Below are 20,520 nucleotides of genomic sequence, written 5' to 3' on the forward strand. Positions count from 1 at the left end.
GTCAGGTCAGGTCAGGCATCGATGACAAGATCGTATTTACGTTTCAATCAGACGTTATCGAATGAAATTTAGGCTTACTTATAAAACTTTACATATATATATATATATATATATATATATATATATATATATATATATATATATGTATGAGTCGCTTATATACTTTCTTTGATCATTTTCCTCACTATTTTAAAATACATGTATATATGATATAATGTAAATAATATAGTGTAAACATATGACATAGTGTGTATAAATATATAAGATAAACATACAGCCCTTTTTTTCTTGATATTATTATAATCTTTGTTTTTTATTTTATTTACATTAGATTACTTATGGGAATAAATCTTTTTTTCCTTTTTTACAAAGTAACTAATTTTCCTAAATCAAGATTTTATGTAAATCAAGATTTTATGTAAAAGTATCATAGTAATTTGATTTGAGGAAATATTTAGTAATAAAATTTATCTTTATTACGAAAAAATGAACGTTTTACATATGGCTGGTGTTTAATGTACGGTGCGTTCTTCCGTAAAGGTAAAAATTGTTTAAATCATACAGATAACGAAGTGACAAACAAAAAAAAAAAAATAAAGTGAAGCAAAAATAAAAATTTGCACGTCCTCATATATGCTAATAAGCTTTCGGATATCTCGAATCGCATTTCTATATCTACCTCTGATTATATTTTACAAGAAATTGAAATGTCAGTCTTCGCTATTGTTAAGATCGCAATATTCAAAGAATTCGCAATAGAATTAAAAAACTTATATTCTGATTTCTTTACAAATTTTTTAAGATGCAAATTTTGTTTAATTTTGCAGGTTTGAATCATATAACATTTGATATTTGTCTTGTTACATTCTTTTTCTTAACTAAAAATTCTGTACAATGAATCATATAAACGTTCAAAACTCTGAAATTGTTGATCTCTATAATGACTGTGTTGTGATCCTAACAGGAAAAACGCGCAAAAAAACCTGTGTACTAGTGAAAGAGCAAAAATTTTAAGATATTTAAATAGTTAGCAGTTTAAAGTCTGGAAACTTTATTATGTATTTCTATATGCATTTGGCAAAATGTGGAGTCATTCGAGTTGTAAATTCGGAAGTCACATGTGTAAACGTCCGCCTTGCATTTCTTTTTCTTTTTTTCTTATCGCCCAAGAAAAAAATAAGTATAACATAATCAAATGTATATGTAATTAGATACGGAAAGATCTGATATCTATATAATTTTATGATTATATATATATATATACATATATATATATATATATATATATATAATAAAATCCACACACACAAAATTTGGCGCGATTTGATTTCATTTTCATATAATCATACTTATAATTTTATTTTTATATAATCATATTATACAATCATATTATCTAGATCTATTTTTATATATAATCAGGTCTAGCCGAATATGATAACAAAGATAAGATCATATCACGCCAAATTTTGAATATTATTATATGATCATATAATACACACACATTCTTATATGATCTTATAATAATTATATGTGTGATCTTAGTCTTATACAATTATATAAGTCTATTTTTTTCTCGGGCGATAAGATGAATCCGACAATAAGGAAATCTTTACTGCTTAATTTATGTATTATAGCGAATTCAGTTACTCGTTCTACACCACACTAATGCACACTACAGCTGACGCACATAAAGTTATCTACATATAAAAAAAGAATATAAACATTTTAAATAATGAAAATTTATTTATGTTGTCGATTTTTTAGCAGAATCTGTATATATTATTACTTCATCAAAGTAAAAGATTTAATATTATAATAAATAGTTTCAAAAATATTTATATATTATGTTATTACATTTAAATACTTCAAATAGCAGTCTTTAATATGCAATTGTGCAATGTGGTTCGGGTGACCGAATTCGATATTAGAATATCACACGCTAGCGTGTGCAATAAATTTAAAGTATACCCAAACTCGTTAAATAATGAACAATGAAATTGCGCGTAACGTTGAACGCTTAATCAATGTTTTTGTGAGAACAAATTATCGAAAGTGATATTTCGTTTAAGAACAAATTAATAACAGTTCTTTGACAGTATGTGACGCAATTTAAAAAAGATTTAAATGAAATAAAATTAAGCAATAGTGATTCGATAAAAGCAAAAGTGATTCGCTTCATCCGTGGTGTAAATCGTATCGTAAATAATTAAACATAATAATTTGAAGACGTTTTCACACGCCTTCTGATGCTTCCGCAGTGTTCATAAGTTGCAAACTGTACCAAAGACTGCTGTTATCTCGAGCAAGCCATACTACAACGCATCGCTCGCAACACACTAAAAATTTCCTACTCTCGGTCTACAATCCTCCCTGTCTTGCCTATTTGTCAATTGTATGGTGAACATTTGTCTTTTTTTTTTACTCTCATTTTTATCTATATTAAATTATATATCAATATACTGTTTTATTTATATATCTATATATATCTCTATGTATATATCACGCCAGTCTCTCCATCGATTTAGTAACCTAGGTACACTTTGTCAACAAACACTGGATCAACTCTTTCCTCCTCCCATTTGCCCACAAATCTTGAAATGTTCCATATCAATTATCGCTAAATTATGCTGGTTTCTGCGAACCCTTCTTGCCAATAAGCGATTTGTGGATATGTGGAATGACGCCTAGAATCAAATAAAAACACGTATATGCATATACATTTTTTGCGTTTCCATTAATGTAAAATATGTGAAGAATAATATTAAAATTTTGTACAATGAATTCTATAAAAAACTTTGATAATATAAAAGTATACATTGCTACAATATATTATTAACTCAATCAATAACAAAGTTAATAATAATTTTTTAAATTATATATCGTTAACGATTATATTAGTTATATTCAGACAGCACACATGTCCAAAAGACGTCTTTAAGATGGCTTTTGGCCTTTTTGTGCTGTCTGGGATATTAATAACTAACAATATAAGTTATATTATATGAAAAAATTAATAAGAAATATACCTCCTCCTGCAATAGTTGCTTTAATGAGACTATCTAATTCTTCATCACCACGTATGGCAAGTTGCAGATGTCTAGGTGTAATACGTTTAACTTTCAAATCCTTTGATGCATTTCCCGCCAACTCCAATACCTAAATAAAAAAAAAGATTATATTTATTTAATAAAATATTTTAACTTTCAAAGTTGAATAATAGAAACTAATTTGAAGCACAACTGTAATAACATTTTCAAAAATAATATTATTTTTACTAACGTATTACCGTTTATTTATTTAAAATTCAATTATGTAACATTATACTTGCTTTAAACTTGCATTAAATGCTCACTAATAAATGCAAATTGCTACCTTTTTGTGTAAGGCATTTAAAAAATAATATTATCATTAGTCTGTTCTAGTATCACATAGTATATTTTTTTACCAACTTAATTGTAATATGTAATTGTTCTTACCTTAAACTCTTGTTGTTGATAAATGCAAATTAAAGTTATTTTTCAAATATTAAAGTTATTTCTCTTTTGATTGATTGTTTATTTATATATGTATAATCTTTTTTTTCTCTCATATTTTATTCTTTACAATAATCTTTATTAACACAATAATATAAAAAGATTTATATATTAAATTATTAATAATTTTGTGGTGTTTGAAAAATTAATATTTTTAATTCTAAAAATTTCGAAACTTAAAAGTAAAATTGTATCAATTATAAATAAAAGTAAAATTATTTCAATTGAAATTGCGTGTAAGGTTGCATGCTTAATCAATGTTTTTGTGAGAAAAAGAGATTGTCGAAAATGATACTTTGTTTAAGAATAAATTAATAACAGTTGTTTGACAGTATGTAACGCAATTTAAAAAAGATTTAAAAAAAATGAAATAAAATTAAACAATTTTTTAAACTCGTTACGTACATTTATCTAATATTTTCTTTTTCGATATTATGTTCACTTCCTATTTCTTCCTTTAATAATTATTATTACTAACAAACACATTTACAATATTGGTATTTTTTATATAGTAACATTTAAAAAAAAAAACTGATGCACAGATAAATGAAAATAAATTAAATGGAATTAAATTTTTTATACAATAAATAAAAAGCATATATAATAATATATTGATAACAATTATCATCATATAAAAGACAAAAGAAAATAATAAATTAGACAAAATATAGTTCGCTAAATGAAATAAACTTCTGACATAAATTTTAATTTCAATAAGTATGTAATGTCTTGATATTTTTACATTTCGTTTAAAAATAAGGCGGGAAAGTCGGCCATGTTGTTTTAGCGACTATAGTGCCCTCAGCATTCTTTTGTGACGCTGTTTATAACAGCTGTTCTCTCTATCGCATATATTTTCTCTCTTTATTCATTATTCAATCTTTCTTCGTCTTCCTTTTTACGCGTTTATACTAATACAAACATTATTAAATATTTATTAAATGTATTTACATTTAATGATTATGTTTAATATTTAATTACATTACAGACATAATGTAGTGTAATATAGTTATCTTCAAAAAAATTAACTTACGTTTATATCAAATGAATTATTAAATGTAATGTACGATAGCAAAAAGAAATGCGTAATTTAATGATTAAATATTAATAGCATTAATTTGCAAGCGCACTGACAATCAAACAATTTTCCAACATCGAATTTCCAACGTATTAAGTATCTCTTAATCTTACTTTTATAATTTATATGACTCTATTTATTTCATCGTTATTATTTGTAATATTTACTATTCGCCCTGTATACATTTCAGCTTTTCTTTTAATGGCTCAAGAATCATTTTTGCGAAAATATTTTTATTTTATTTTTATCTCGACCCTTGTCACGTTATTACATTGATGTATATGTATCTAATAGAGAGTTTCAGTTTCAGTTTCAGTATCAGTTACAATCTTTCTCGCCTTTTCTCTTTCCCCTCCCCTTTCTCTTTCACTCACACACATTCATTCACATACGTTCACTTACTTCGGCCGTGAGGTATTCCAAAATGGCCGCACTGTACACTGCCGCAGTGGCGCCTACTCGACCATGACTCGTGGTTCTGTTTTTCAAATGCCTGTGAATTCTGCCCACCGGGAACTGCAATAGACCACTAAATTAGCTACGCTTTTTTACTCCAGACGCGAATCAAATGAAGCAAGAACAGTAATTGAACAGCTGATATATGCATATATAAATATATATATTTTTTTAAATGATGAGAAACACTGACGTCACATTGTGACATGCAGGAATGTATGTAACACGTGTAGTGATACAAAAAGCTCGGTCACACATATGTCATGCTACGTAATTATAATAAATTTGATAATTTGATAAATACATTACGTCATATTTTTTTTCTTTCTTGGATACTGAATGAAAATACATGTACAATATTATTGTGTGGCTCCGAACTGAACATTTTACATTGTATCTAATCTGTTTAGAGAGTTCTATCACAAAATATCATTATTATCAATGGCATGGCAGATATGAAGTAAAAACTTAAAAGAAACTTTTGGAAAATTTATATAAATTCCATTAAATCCATCTTTTATTCCAAATGTTATCGAATAACATTGAGTTTTGTAGGAATATTAAAAAAAAATAAGAAATAAAGACACACACACGGTTAGGAACAATAAGAATGTATATACAAAACATATGTTTTCACTCTATCAAAAAGACTTGAAATAAATTGAATAACAATAGAATAAATAAAATAAAAATTGACATAAAATAAATAAATAAAATAAAAAATTGTGGAAAAAATTATACCATGTTATTCAGTAACATTCTGTATATACAGGATCCATTTCTTAATATATGCATTTGCGAAAATTGAATTACTAGATATAAAAATAACAAAAGAAAATTCATATAAATTCCATTAAATTCATATTTTATTTGAATTTACCAATCTTTGTTAATGCTCAAAAATTGTAAAACAATTCGTAATGTATTGGACATGTTAAAAGATATGTGTAAAAGTAGAAAGATCATTTTACGTACTCCCTGGTAAAGAAAACATATCGCTCGTAGCATACTAAAAAATACCCTGTATATATCTAGTGGATCGCGTGGATAAACTACGTAAATATATTCTTAACTAATATATATATTCACAACTATTAAGTTACAAAGGCAGTTTTTCACGAACGTAAAAAGAGTTTCTCTAGATTCCTATGAGTCTCTCAAGCCTTAAAATATTTTATTTAAATTTAAATTATATATTACAAGTCACATTAAAAAATTGTAACTAAATCTTTAAATAAAAGATTTAAAATATTTAATATCGATTGAACACTTTTTGTTATTGTTTTAAATATGCAGTTTCAAAATCAATAAATTACTATCGGTTGATAAATTTTATAATCGGAAAATTCTGTATTAAAATATTTTCTACAGGTATATATAAAATGTATGATAATTATGAATGATAATAATAATAATAAGTCGATAAGCATATTGTTCGCAGCGTGTGTGATACAATTTCCGATATGATAGCATAAATTACTTTTTACTAATGTATGTACACATTGATATAAATAACGACACTAGCAGTTTGGATTAATTACTTTGAAATTTTTTATTGAAATTTTTATTTCCCTGGTGCCCTCGCGTGCCTTAATTCGTCACTGACGACGCGTCTAGTAACTTCTGCCGGAACTCACATCGACGACGTTGTCGAGCCGAATGTTTTTCGGACGGGATCTAGCGCGCGCGCGCCTACTACCCGTCCACAAGACATCCGGCCGTCGGTCACGGCGTCAGCAGCTCTCGGCCGAGGTTGGATATCGAACGATAATAAACGATGGCACGGATTTCCGTGTTCGTTCCACGACCGAGACGACGAGTCCGCGATCATCGTCTGGCATCATCGGGGATCGTCGTCGTCGCTGTCCAGATTCCGTTTACGCGGCACTAACGTGACGTCATTTCGGCATCGCGTCGCTTTGTGTCCGCGTCTATTTCTCTGGCTCTCGCCAGAGAGAAAAGAGATCTTTCTCGCCGTTCGTCGAAAATCGCGCGCGAATATCGGAGACCCATCTCGTTCTCACGCTATGAATATCGAGCGGTTACGATTTGGCTCGCTGTTTCTCTCCATCTCTATCTCCATCTCACTCTTTCTCTCCTCCCGTCTTTGCCTCTATCCCCTTTCTCCCTCCTACTCTCGCGCTGCTCACCAGCTTTTGGCACGAAGTTTCGTCATCCGACGTACGCCCAGAAACGCGTTTGAGAATCTCGTTCTAAGGCGCATCCCGACCGTTGCTCTAAAATTCCGTTCGCGGATTCTCTCGCGTGTCGATTGCACGATACTCTCGTAAGTGGCTGGTTTCTCCCTCCCCCCCCCCGCCCCTCTCTCCTCACCCATGCACGGTCGATATTGTTGCACAATAATTTTGTCACCGCTGATATCGAGTACGTACACGATCGACATGTCGAAATATTGCGCTTCTATAACATAAGACTGGAACCGCGATGAGAAAAGGCATCTGGAACGTATAATCTAGTAGCCGAAGAAAATTCAAATTGATCAAAATAAATTTGAATTTTATATTCTGTTAAACGTATAATTCTAGTTTTTATTCGTGTTTACGTTTATCAGATCATATTGCTCGAATAATATACACGTTCTTGTATTATTATAATCTACTACAGCCAACTTTGAGATAAGATTAAGATACAGTCCACGAGAGTTAGTTAAAATTTTTATCTTCCTCGAAGCACACACATCTGTATTTTCATCAAGACATATAAATAATGATATTTAAACTACACGCAATCGAATCAAACGGAGAATATAAATCAAGAATTGCAAAATTATTAGAAAAACAAACTTGGATGGGTTTATTGCCAATTGAAACTTCTTTCATACGATCAATTTCTCGTACATATATTTCAAAATAGAATTAATTCCGATGTTCACGAGCAAAATGTCCCGAAACAGATCATCTTACAGACACTGATCTCTTGACGGAGTGTGCAAACTATATCTCGGGGTAATCTTATTTGCCAAATATTATTGGCGACACGAAATTAACGCGCAGTAATATCGACTCGTAACGTAGGTGCCCGTCACTTCAGGTCCCTATTCACATGCCGCATTTAGCGCTAAATCAGCTAAATGTAGCCGTGCACGATCTTCGTAGACAAAGAATATTCCGGGTAACGTTAACGTTAAATGTTGAAAGTGCATATGGATTTTGCTCACTGATGTGACATCAAGACGGATATTCAATTACCATTCGAAGGACAGATTGTGCTTTAGTTTAGTGCTTCGCAATTAAGAGTTTTCATCGCAACAGTGGAAAGAACACACGATAACGTATCGGAAACAAAGTTGATTTATATATTTATTTATAATTCTCTTCCTTCACAAATAACGATAACGCTAATTCATAGATATGTATTTTCCCTATATTTCTTTTATCAACCGAAGGAAATGTTTAAAGTACTCTGCTTCCCATTAAATTATAATTAAACCAAACAGAGAGAATGTAAAATTTAAATTCCAAAATCATTAGAAAAGCAATTAATTTTGGCTGTTAATTCTTATTGCGATCAAACTCGATGAAATAGTTAAAATATTTTTATTTATTTTTTTTTTATTTAATATTTTTATTTATTATTTTTATTTATTATTAAATAATTTTTAATTATTTAATAATTTTTAATTATCAAATATAATCTAATGCTGCAAAGTCACTTTTTTACTTAATTTATTATTATTGTAAATTAATATAATTTACAACAATTATATAAATTAAGTAAAAAATTAAATTTACTAAAATACAGTAAAGAAAAATTACATCAGTTTCAGAAAAAAAATATCGTTTTCGTTAGATACGACTTCCCGAACACGTGTATTATGTAATAACTTCGATTTTATTCGATGGAATTTTACCGCACGAGGATCATCGAAATATATATATTAGTAAAAATGTTATATATATACGTATTTATATACGTTGGATGACAGGACAGGGAAGAGGATGCGGGGGGAAGGGGAAGGGAGGGACGACTCGTACGACGAGACACAAATTTCACAGAACAATCTCGAAAATCACGATGACTTCTACGTGCGTCCAACGCGACCAACGACGAGTCAATCGATGAGATAATCGCGATTAAAACGACGCGCGATCGAGCGAGCAAATGGACGAGAACGAGACCGACGTGCCGTTCGAATTTGCATTCTCGCGCCTCGCCGGTTCGATCCGGACCGCGGAATCGCGTAACAATTCCGTGCAATCGGCACTTTCGGGGGCTAAATCGACGGATAAAATCGCCGGTGCACGCGCGATCGATATAGACGTGGATATTCGCGGATATCGCGAGCAACGTAAATACGTAAATACGAATACGGAGAAAAAAAAGAAAAAAATTGAAGAAGCCGAAAGCGACGAGCGTATCGATGACAACCGCGGGAACAGGAAACAACAAACGGCGAACGGAAACGACGCTTTCGCTCGCGTCGCTCGGAGCTCGCCCGTACGTATGTATGTATGTATGTACACACAAAAGTCGGAATTGGCGCGGCAAAAATTGACGGTCGATTCACCGGGAGGTCACCGCGGGGTCGAGTAACCGCGTCGAAACGATCGCGGGACGAGCGATCGATCGGACGGTTAGGAACCGGCGCGTTTATATAAAAACGGTCGCGAGACCCGCACACGCGACGTATTCGAAAAATAAAAAGCGTCCCGGCTGCCTCGAGGGTCCTCGACGCGACGCGTGTCGAGAGCGAGAAACGCGCGCACTCGCGACGTATCCGGGCGAGCCGCGAGCCGCCGAAAATCCGCCTCGCCGGTCGCGGTGTCGAGAGTCGGGACTGCCGGGTTTTTCGCGCCAACCATGACGATTTAACCTGCAAGGCCGCGGGAGCGCACGAGAGAAAGAGGAATACGGTTAATCGCAGTCGGGAGCGCGCGAGCCGAGGACACGCGTGGTCACTCGAATCGATTCCGCCGACCCGTGCGCGTTCAACGTCGTCGCCTCACTCACCTGCAAGCCGGCCCTAGCCGAGCGCGAGACCGCCTTCGCCTTCGCCTTGCCAGAGTCCTTGCCCGCCTTACCGCCAGCCTGTTCGGACACAAAAATCACGGTTAATTTGCGAGATACAGCCGCGAAACCCCGTCAGTCGACGGGGAAGAGTCCGCGGCGCGCGGGGACGTCGACGGCGGTCGCGGATGGCCGTCGAGCGCGTCAAAAACACGCGGATACTCACCATTGCGCGACGTGGATACTCGGTACACACACAGCACGAAAGACTCGCAAGCAGTCACGAACGACGCCGTCTAAACGCGACGAGCCCGCCAAATGCGCTTGGCGCTACTGATGCGTCCCGCGGTCGCGTCACGTGACCGCGCGCCGGCCAATGGGAGCCGAGCGGCGAGCGACTCGAGCGCCGTCTGGCGACGCCAGCGACGAGTTAGCGGTTCGGCTATAATCATAGATTGTGAGCTCACGTAGATGGACCGGCGCGCTTCCATCGAAGCGAGAAGTTATGTTAGTAAGAGAGGATGCTTCCGAGAAAAGCAGACGAGGAAAGCGTATTCTATTTTCTATCGCTCTCTCTTACTAATACTTCTTGTCTCCGATAGAAACGCGCGCAATCTATCTATTTAAATATTTATCTATGGTGATAAACGCTTCCGGCCAAGATTCGTGTGCGTCACGCGTATTTATGAGAGAACGATTCTTGGTTTCCTCGTCATATGTTCGTCGTCGTCTCGTCGATAAGCTATGACTGGACGTATGAATAAAAATGAAATAAACAGAGGAAAAAAACAAGGTAGAACATGTTTACCATAATTCGCTTCAAATATCTCGTTATAAGAAACTGTGTAAATATCGAGCTGTATTTTATTGTTGACATCTTCGACAATGTTTATAAATATTGAAATAACATTATTGCGTTTTACAAGTATAGGAAATGTAAAATTTAGTTGTCTAGTTTTCATCTCCTTTGTATGTACATGGACCAAAAATACCTTTTTATAAAAATATTTGAATATAAAATTAAAAACAATTTCATTATTATAAGCATATATGCATTCCAATGCAACAAACCATTTTAAACAAGTGATCTTTACGTAATTAATACCAACGACAACGTAAATAATATTGATTCAATAATTTAATATTTATATTTGACAAATTATTGATCCTTGTGCGCAATAACATTTATTAATATATTAATAGAATTAATACATTAATTAAAAATATAGCTCTTTATATATTATCAAGTATCTCAATTTTAAAATATAATCAAAAAAAGATCGAAATGCAGCATAATATATAGTGTTACTTTGAAATATTCTGTAATGATTTAATTACATCTCTTTAAAGGAAAATGGAAAATAATATGTTCGCAAGAACCAAAAATATCTGGAACGTGTATCGCGATATTGCGTAAGAGAAAGCGAACGAACGATATTATTTCTCTTTATTGATGGAAAAAGGCAGTGATTTTATACAAAAAAAGTCGCATATAGAAAATATATTGCTACAGGGTAACATGAAAATTATACTACAGGGAGCGCGAGCACGAATTTTTATATTGAACCTAACGTATCTTATATAATATATTTCGGAACATATTTTTTTCTTGAGAGATATGCTCGGAAGGGGAATCTAATTTCTACGATCAATTCTGTATCGTCGTTGGACGGCGAAACGGACGGTTAACGACATATGGCGGGATGATCATAAAATGGCGAGTAAACGTATAAAAGATCTGCATTATTCGAATATCTCGCATCAACGAGTTTGTCGATAAAGTTCAACTCCACTTTATTTTTAGCTTTATAGTCGCATGGATATTCCTGGATAAATTCCTCTTCCCTTAATTGACAAATGACAAACTTCTGTTTAGTACAATTTATTAGTTTTATTTATAATCGAGACAAATCCCTTCCCTTTATCCGAAAAATTTTCCGAATCAAATTCTCTGCATCGTTTCTAACTCAAATTTCCCTGTCTCGAAAGAGCAAATATCTATTCGCAAGTTTCATTTATACGCCTTGAATCGCGTATCGTTCCTTTGACTTGAATTCAAATTAATTGATGCGACCGTAAGTATCGAGACGTTCGATTGCATATTGGAATTTGAATTCTTCCCATCCGCGTAATCGCAATCGCAATCGCAAATTACGTCGCATCGACGATGAGGCCTGTATTATTGAGGAGCCGAGTTGGAGTAGCTCGATTGCTTGGCACTTAACGAGGAGACGACATGGCATGGCAAGGCGTATCGGCATCGCAACGATACGGCCTCGTCGCATAGTATCGACTCGTCGATGCGTGCGGGGCCTGCGTGCTGCCGCGACCACGCATGCGCGTTCGCGATGATTTTTCCCGCCATTTTTATTCGCTCTCCCCTCTCCCCTCTCCTGTCCCTCCGTCCGCTGCCCTGCCCTGCCCTTCCCTGCGCGTTACTCGCGCCCTTCGCGCTTTCCTGACCGTTTGCCTGTCCTGCTATTGTGTTCGCATATCCCCGATCTACTCTATCTCGTGTCTCTGTCGCTCGCGCCCATCTTCCGTCCTCCTCCGAGGAGAAGGATTCGATGCGTCTCTAATCCTCGTGAGTCGCCTCCGCCAATTCATCGCACTTGTCATCTATGTCGTCCTGAAATTGTAATTATGCTGTTAGAAGCAATCAAATTAAAATCTCGTCGAAACATAATAATTTTGCATAATTCTACGTATTATAGATTGATACTCTGATTAATCCGATTCCTGAATATCCTTTGATATCATCATTATTCGTTATTAATCATTATTATTTAGAATTGAATTAAAGAATGTTTTATTTAAAAAAATGGCAAGAAATATCGCAATTTTATTATTCAATGGAATAAGATAAAGAGTTTCTATAAGGAATAGATTTTTAGCTTTATAATACTTTGTATGAGATATTGTTTTTCGTCTGAGAGGAAATAGGAGAAAAAGATGGATACCTCATCGAGCTGTAGACACTTGCCCCATTCGATCAGCGTGATCTTATGGTCGTTGTCGATGTCACAAGAATCGAGGAAGGGCGCGATGCAGTGTTCGAGGGCCATTAAAGGCGCCCTGATCGGGAAGAGCTCGTGCCTGGACACCGCCCGGTCGTGCGGATGCCCGTCCAAGTCGCACCACTTCCAAATAGCCGCATTCGTCCAACGCAATGTGTGGTTGGTTTCGGCCTCGCGTTGCATCTTCAGGTAATGCGACGGTAATTCTTGACGATCTGCCAAATCGCGCATTATGTTGAACAACCAGTCGCGCATTCGCCTGGGAAAGTCAGCCATGTCCTCCTCCTTGCACATCTGCGTGTATCAACAAGCCAATTTAGCATTTATAAAATAACTAAAAAGTGTTTTAAAAAGATTTAGGGAGATTTGATTAAAATTTTATCTTTAAATTATTTTTTGATTTTAGATCTATGCACTGAGAAAAAAATCTGGTTGCATTAATTTGAAGTCTGATAGATTCAATCAGTAAGTCTGTTGGAAAATGGATGAATCAGAATTCCTTTAGGAAGATGAGTATGATTAATTTCTTCCTGTTAAATTTACCAAATTTTCTTGGTAATAATACTAAATTTATTAAAAAATGGCATCACTCTGTTTAATTAATATAACAAGAAGTTTTATAAATCAAACTAGAAAATACTAATATCAAATTCTTGTAGTAAAGTCTATTAAACGTTCTAGTTATAAAAAATCGAGTTTTATTATGATAACTAGAAATTCTGCTTCTGGTTTAATCAAAGTGCCTTCTATCAGATACGTCTTGTTGATACAATCAAACGATTTTTCTCAGCGAGAGCAAATATGATTGATAAAAATAATAACTTCGATTAATAAAAATATCCAGTATGGTTTATGTAAATGGTTTATGCAGCATAGTTTATATAATCATATTGCAATATTATTTTGCTGTATAAAAATACTAGATGGATAGATAGATAGATCATACTAATAAACACGAAATACGCTCGTTGTATCAAAACAAAAATGTTTCGTGGGAAAAATAACAAAGTTCTCTTTATAAACATTGGGATTTGAAAAATCTATTTTGCTCAATCTGGAAAAAACAAATGTTATTTATTTATAAAAGCGGATAGATGCACACAATATCTTTCTATAGAATAAAAATTCATAAAAGCATGACTTCCTTGTTTAACAAAATTTTGCGTTCTTAGAAAAATACGATTTTTAAAAAATTATATAGGTATTTTTTTCAAAGAGTAAAATAATTGAAGAGTTTCAGTTTCTCACTTACATAACGATATACCATAGGAAAAGCGTCACGTATTTGTAACGGAATAATACTCACGGGCATCTGTCGGCACTCGCCATAGTACTCGATGTGGACATGTTGATAGTCGGGGCCTCTACACCTGGCGTCACCGGTGTTGCAAAAGCAACGCGCTTGATACACCTCGCAGTCGCTGCCGAAGGTCTCATTATAATTAGTGCAGACCTTACGACGCGGATCGACCTCCTGGTTACAGAGCTCCACGCAAACGCACTCGGCCGTGCCCTCTTCCGTAATCTAAAATCGAAGAAATTCTACACATTCTCCTTCTTATTCTATCTGTCATAAAAAGAGGATTAAATTCTTACACGATATTGAAATATATTAAGATGCGTCTTTATTCCTTATATTCATTTCAATATATTATTAAATACTAGATGTTGGAGATGAGAGATAAAAAAGATCTGAAAGATATACAAATGAATACAAAATGAATATTAAAAAGAAGATTTAATGTTAAGAATTATAAAAAAGTTAATCTAGAGGAAAATTATAGAGCAAATAAATTTCCTAGGTAATATTTTTAAGTTATTTATTTGCAACACGCGAATCAATCTTTTATATATAAAAAGTATTTTCTCTTCGACGAACCTGGCAAATGCGACCAGCGCCGCAGTGTTTGTCCAGGCACGGGTCTGCCTGGAGCTGCTGCTTCGATCCAGCCTCATTTCTGCCATTTTCGAGAATGACCTCAGCGTCCTCCGCCTCCTCGGCTATTTCGTCAGCCTCCAGCATGTTCATGATCTCATCTTGAACGGGTACCTCCGTTGTGGTCGTACGACGTCGATATTTCCGTCTATGCTGAGATTTAGATCAAATCAGATTAATAATCCTCTTTTTCTCTCTTATATTTTAAATTTAATAATAGAACACATATTTTATATTTTAAACAATAGAAGATGACTAAATTTTTTTACATATAATCGATGTTTCTCTCTTTTACAGTATTGTATTTTATATAATTTATATGCACGTGGAATATAATTGAGAAAAATTTTGAAAGAATTTGAAAGAGAATTTAATTTATTTATTACATTACAATTTAAATTTTATTTTTCCTTTGCAATTTTGTGATGAAATTGGAACAATTTTATTATAAGTCACAATGCGTGTCGTTACGAGCGATAGTACCTGTAGGGCGGATACATCCACTATCAGGACCGCCAGGAGCAACGCGATCAACAATAGCTGCAGCTTCGTCCGCATTGCGATTTCTAAAACAATTCGATATCGATGAATATCGATGAATATCGATGAATAACAGACGCGATGCATCTGCTTTAAATTAATGGATATAAAATAGAGAGAATGATCTCTCTCAATCTTAACAAAGTTCAATACAGCTGGAAGATCGAAGCTATCAATGCAAAATGGAGAGCTCAATTTAAACTATCTTCATCATTTTCTATATTTTTTTTAAATACGATCCTGGCTTGTGCGTTATTAATGTCGTTCCACTTGTATGCGACACAAAATTTATTCAAAAATTTCCAAGAATCTTTGAATTCTGCACATTTCAATACCGTGAAAACAAAACCGTAAAGTCCAAGAATTCAGATTTTTCTCGGAATAGATTCAGCCCCGAAATGGGTTAATATCCCATAATAATGTAATCCCATGAGCTAAATCTGGTGCAAGCGACTCTGAAACGGGTAAATAAATCAACCATCCATTTCTCGCGTCCAATGCTTTATTATCGCGACGTTCTCAATTGATGTTGGCATGAAAGACGAGAGTCGCGAAACATCTACTCGTTCGAAAAATCTACTCGACTGCGTAACGCGAACACGCACGCACGCATGCACCGATCAACGGGTCAACGCGAGACCAACGATAAATCTCGCGGGACCTTAATAGGAGCAACGAAGCGATAACCTAGATATATATATTTGAAAATCAAGAATCGTTTCACACAGACACATCCGGACTGGTTCGGTCTCGGAGCGCGCTTTTAATCCGCGTGACTTCGTTATACGCTGTCGCGACATTGTTCCCTCATTCTCGTCACCTTTAGCGGTTGCATATGACATAATAATCGGCTTACGACTCATCACCTCATCGTTGCATTTTAACAATGATGAAGGACGCGCGCACGCGGCATAACGTCAGCGATCGGCTGTTGCATTTGTCAGCGATGAAATTTGAACGCGATCGAATTCATCTTACAAATCATGTGATCGTAGGTTTTCTACATTTAATTTAACAAAAAATATTTAACAAAAAATATTTAATACTATTAGAATATTATTTAATATACATTACATGATTCAAATGATTATAAAATGCAATACTTTTGAACTTGAACTTTACTTTTGATAAATTAAAATATATGCCATAAAAAATGTTACTTACACAGAACATCCTTTATTTACTTTAGCTGTGACATATTATTTTCGATCATATTAATTGTTTATTTTAAAAAACAGCAATTTTTATATACATATCATTAAAGAATTAGAGAGAGAAAGAGAGAGGAAGAGAGAGAGAGAAGCGAACGCACATGTGTGAAAACGCACAATGTGTATACATGTCATTGGAACGTAAATATCCCGTGACAGTACCAAGTATCGGGGCATTCGGTTGGTAAAATACGAATATTTCCGAATCGTCCATAAGTTAAACACATTATGCTCACCATCGAGTTTTAATTCCGTTTAATTGCATTTGAGATGTTCATGATTTGTTAAGTCGATATTGAATCACACACAGTTTATGAATTCTATAGTCGAAGAACAATTAATGTGTGTTGTGTTTTTTTCATTTCTTACTGACACGAAAAAACCATAGACATAATAAGTATAATTATATTATGGCAGAGAAAGTCACGAATAATTGATGAAAACTCAAAATCTATACGTCTGACATATTTATTTTTATTAAATGAGAGAGAGAGAGAGAGAGAGAGAGAGAGAGAGAGATGATCATCATTTATATAAAATTAATTCTCTAAAATAAATCCTTGAGAAAAAGAATTAATAAAATATAAAAAAGGAGATTTATAAAATAAAAAGACTCATATATGATATATGCTATTCTGAAATTTATCCAAAATGCGAGTACCTAACCATGTTTATATATCAATCTAAATTAAGAAAATAAATATTATATTTGGATTTTAATACATCTCAAATTACAAAGAAAGATGAGAACTAATTTCGTAATGTGAATATCCAGAAAGACTACTAATCTTATCAAAAGTGTCAGTCTGAACTCTCCGCGAAAAATTGCGTAATACTTTATTTCGGCGGCTATTAATACGTAATTGCGTATGGACCGAACGAGAGGAGGGCTTTCTGCGTAACGGGTTAAGGTCTCGTCTCCTTTTTTCCATATAGAGTATGGAAGAAGCTGGATGCTGACTCTCGACCGCTCAACGTCATCTCGTTGCAGCGCGTTCGCGGTGCGTCGCGCGGTTCTTCAGAAAGCGTAGCTCGTGTACGCGCAATGTGCGTAGGAATCGCACGCGTGACACATGGCCCCCTTTTTTATCGCGCCGCTTGTCGACGTGGGCGAATCGCTTGCGTGGGTGGAGCGAGAATGTTATTTTTTAACGAATCCGAACATTATTTAAATTTATATGAAAACGACAAACGATGAATGATTGTGTTACGAATGGAATCTATAATATACTGATTGTGTGTCCACACAAACACAGAGGGAATTTCAGTTAAAATTATACAATAAATGATTTAATGATAGAATAAATAAAACAAATCGCGAGTACAACTTATTTCGATATGCGTTGAAATGAAAAACCAATATGTAAACATATATAATTCCGGAATAATAATAAACTTTAATTAAAATTAATTAAAATTGCAAATCTGAATAAATTAATATGGAACAAATATTCTTCGGTATTATTTTTTTTTAAGAATAAATATGTATTTTTTTTAGTAAATATGTATTTTTTTAAGAGTAAATATTGATGAGAGAAGGGGAATACAGAATGAATTTTATTAATCAAAGGCAATATGTAGGTTCCAAAATATGGATGAATATTCTATCAATGTAAAATAATACAATGTACATAAAGTTTTGGAAATATGTTGGTTTTAATTTTTTGTTTGCTTAGTTTGCTCAACCATTACGCCCACGAAACCATATGATACCATAAAGCTAAACTTATCTTCCCCATGTTTAAGTACTAGCTCCACCAACGCGGAATTAAAAGTTAACTAATTTGCTGACGAGATATTCGCTGAATGCGTTGATTCAATTCGTTCAATTGCTCGTTCAATTTGCTCATCGAGGAAGTTTATACACAAATTAATATTATTATAAATATTAAGAAACTGTATAGGATATACATATATCTACAGCTTTTAATGAAAATTATTTACTAGTTCATTTCTACAAAGTAATTCTGGAACAACAGAATTGTAAAAATTTATTGCAACAATTGTATAATGTGATGATGCATAATTTAATCAAGTTTTCAAGGAATCCAAGAATTATTTCATCTGTAATATAATCAAGAGTTTAAATCACATTATTCAGTTTGAATCTTGTTTTCAAATGATATATATATCAGAGTGTATTTTTTCGAAGGAATAAATTCTCAAAAATAATATGTTCGCAACAGTTTCTTATCGATTTTAGTCTTGAACTTGTGCATACCGTGACATGAGAAAAGGTCGAATGATTACGTTTGTTCGAAATGATCACAGAGAGCATTGCTATTTTAAGTTATCTATATTAATAGAAAATTGCAAATATCATTTTATACTTTCCGATTTTTATGTAAATTAATTTTTTTCTCATTTATTATTCAGTAGCGTTTAATAGTGACATAAAGCATAACATAAATTATAAATACAAATGCGAGGCTTTTTCATTAACGATTGTGTAACAAGAGTATCTTTCTTTTCTAGATCTCCGCAATGATAGTACCTCAACAAATAAAGGATGTTGGATTTCCGTCCCAGGAAGGACACGATTTCCGAGTAACATATGATAGAAGATAAATTAATTATAAGTACGCCCACTGATATAAAACAGCCATCGTATGCAGTTCTGTAAGTGACTCATACTGTGTGAAAATTAATGAGACGTTATTTGCTGCAGTAATTTAATTTAATTAAAATATTATATTAAAATATTTATTAATTTAAAATATCATATTTGTTTCAATCAATTTATTTGATTCAGAATGTAAATATATGTACATATATTTACACGATATATACAGAAAGTTTATCAGAAATTCAGTTCTGCAAAAAGTTAAAAAAATTTCGTTAAAAATGAAAAAAGCTGAAACTACCCATAAAAAATGTTTCTCATGATTCATGATACTTCTTTTATATACCTAAATTCTGACCGTAGAAGCAATCTATTGCCGGTCTATTTTATTTTCATCCGTGTGCGATTTCTTATAATTCTACCGTATCCAGGTAGCTGTATCGGATACGTGTGTCAGTCTGTATATATGATATCAATCTGACAACATATATTTTATTACTTCTAGTTTTAGAGTTGTAAATGCTTCTATAAACGTAAACGTTTCTCAAATTGATAAAGATCTAATTAATTCGAAACATTCCTATGTATGTTTTAATTAATGAAAATATCTTCTCTATATATAACAAGAGCAAATTTGGCTATCAACAAATTATCTAGATTAATTAGTTTAGATATATGATTTCAATGAAATTAATTATATTACGTAAAAACAAATAATATCCACGCATAATAAAAAAATCACGCATTTGGATATAAATAATAAATTATACGTGCGTATTAATTAACACAAGTGATAACAGTGATCAAAAATATCTTAAAGTAATATCATAGGAACCGCGTGAGAGAATAACTGAGATTTTTAACAAGACGAAAAGTCGCAAATTGCTCGTACCTCGCGTTGGTGTTCCTCGCAAACTGCTTCCTCCGTTCACTCGAGGTTTTCCTTTCTCAAGAAGGATCGAGAAGAGAAACAACCCTCCAAATCGGCCGCTGGACCGTTACTGACTGCGCTCGAGACGCGTTGCGGCATCGCGCCGATCTGTCCGGAGCGATACCGCGGAGGAAAGATGATTTCATCTCCCGCGTATGCTTTTTTTCTCTCTTCCTACACCCCCGTCTGATCTTTCCGCTGCACTCATATACATGTCCGTCTTACGCAATGCGTACAACTCGCAAATAATCGACTGTCTCGATAAAATTTCTATTTTTCTCTCAATA

General features: G+C 33.7%; 2 protein-coding genes and 1 long non-coding RNA gene across 3 annotated transcripts; 1 reads left to right on the forward strand and 2 right to left on the reverse strand.

Moving 5' to 3' along the window:
- Positions 1-453: 453 nt before the first annotated feature.
- His2av (Histone H2A variant) lies at positions 454-10,409 on the reverse strand. The gene is made up of 5 exons (XM_083103782.1): positions 10,262-10,409; positions 10,039-10,116; positions 5,014-5,127; positions 3,027-3,156; positions 454-2,684 (listed from the first exon to the last, which is right to left on the reverse strand). Exons 1-5 carry the CDS (start codon positions 10,262-10,264, stop codon positions 2,623-2,625), a joined length of 387 nt encoding a protein of 128 aa, XP_082959908.1. The 5' UTR covers positions 10,265-10,409; the 3' UTR covers positions 454-2,622.
- LOC145974040 (uncharacterized) lies at positions 10,044-14,573 on the forward strand. Its single transcript, XR_014439611.1, has 3 exons — positions 10,044-10,828; positions 13,459-13,565; positions 14,322-14,573. It is a non-coding gene; the product is annotated as an uncharacterized LOC145974040 (long non-coding RNA).
- On the reverse strand, positions 11,466-20,355 carry Sparc (secreted protein, acidic, cysteine-rich). The gene is made up of 6 exons (XM_083103781.1): positions 20,195-20,355; positions 15,472-15,554; positions 14,932-15,141; positions 14,359-14,577; positions 12,996-13,346; positions 11,466-12,664 (listed from the first exon to the last, which is right to left on the reverse strand). The coding sequence occupies exons 2-6, from the start codon at positions 15,544-15,546 to the stop codon at positions 12,611-12,613; spliced, it is 909 nt and encodes a 302-aa protein (XP_082959907.1). The 5' UTR covers positions 15,547-15,554; positions 20,195-20,355; the 3' UTR covers positions 11,466-12,610.
- Positions 20,356-20,520: the final 165 nt, after the last annotated feature.

Source organism: Camponotus vicinus, unplaced genomic scaffold, assembly GCF_025532165.1.
Source record: "Camponotus vicinus isolate PSW18456_S1 unplaced genomic scaffold, iyCamVici1.0 SCAF_7, whole genome shotgun sequence".
In the NCBI taxonomy this organism is placed as follows: Eukaryota; Metazoa; Arthropoda; class Insecta; order Hymenoptera; family Formicidae; genus Camponotus; species Camponotus vicinus.

Excerpts from the sequence above, each read along its gene's own strand:
- His2av (XM_083103782.1), bottom strand. Across the intron at positions 5,128-10,038 it reads CGGCTAGGGCCGGCTTGCAG|TTCCCGGTGGGCAGAATTCA; the intron begins GTGAGTGAGGCG and ends GGTCTATTGCAG. Across the intron at positions 3,157-5,013 it reads TGGAATACCTCACGGCCGAA|GTATTGGAGTTGGCGGGAAA; the intron begins GTAAGTGAACGT and ends TTTTTTATTTAG.
- Sparc (XM_083103781.1), bottom strand. The coding sequence starts at position 15,546 with ATGCGGACGAAGCTGCAGCTATTGTTGATCGCGTTGCTCCTGGCGGTC. Across the intron at positions 13,347-14,358 it reads GCGAGTGCCGACAGATGCCC|ATGTGCAAGGAGGAGGACAT; the intron begins GTGAGTATTATT and ends TGATACACGCAG. Across the intron at positions 12,665-12,995 it reads AGTGTCTACAGCTCGATGAG|GACGACATAGATGACAAGTG; the intron begins GTATCCATCTTT and ends TTACAATTTCAG.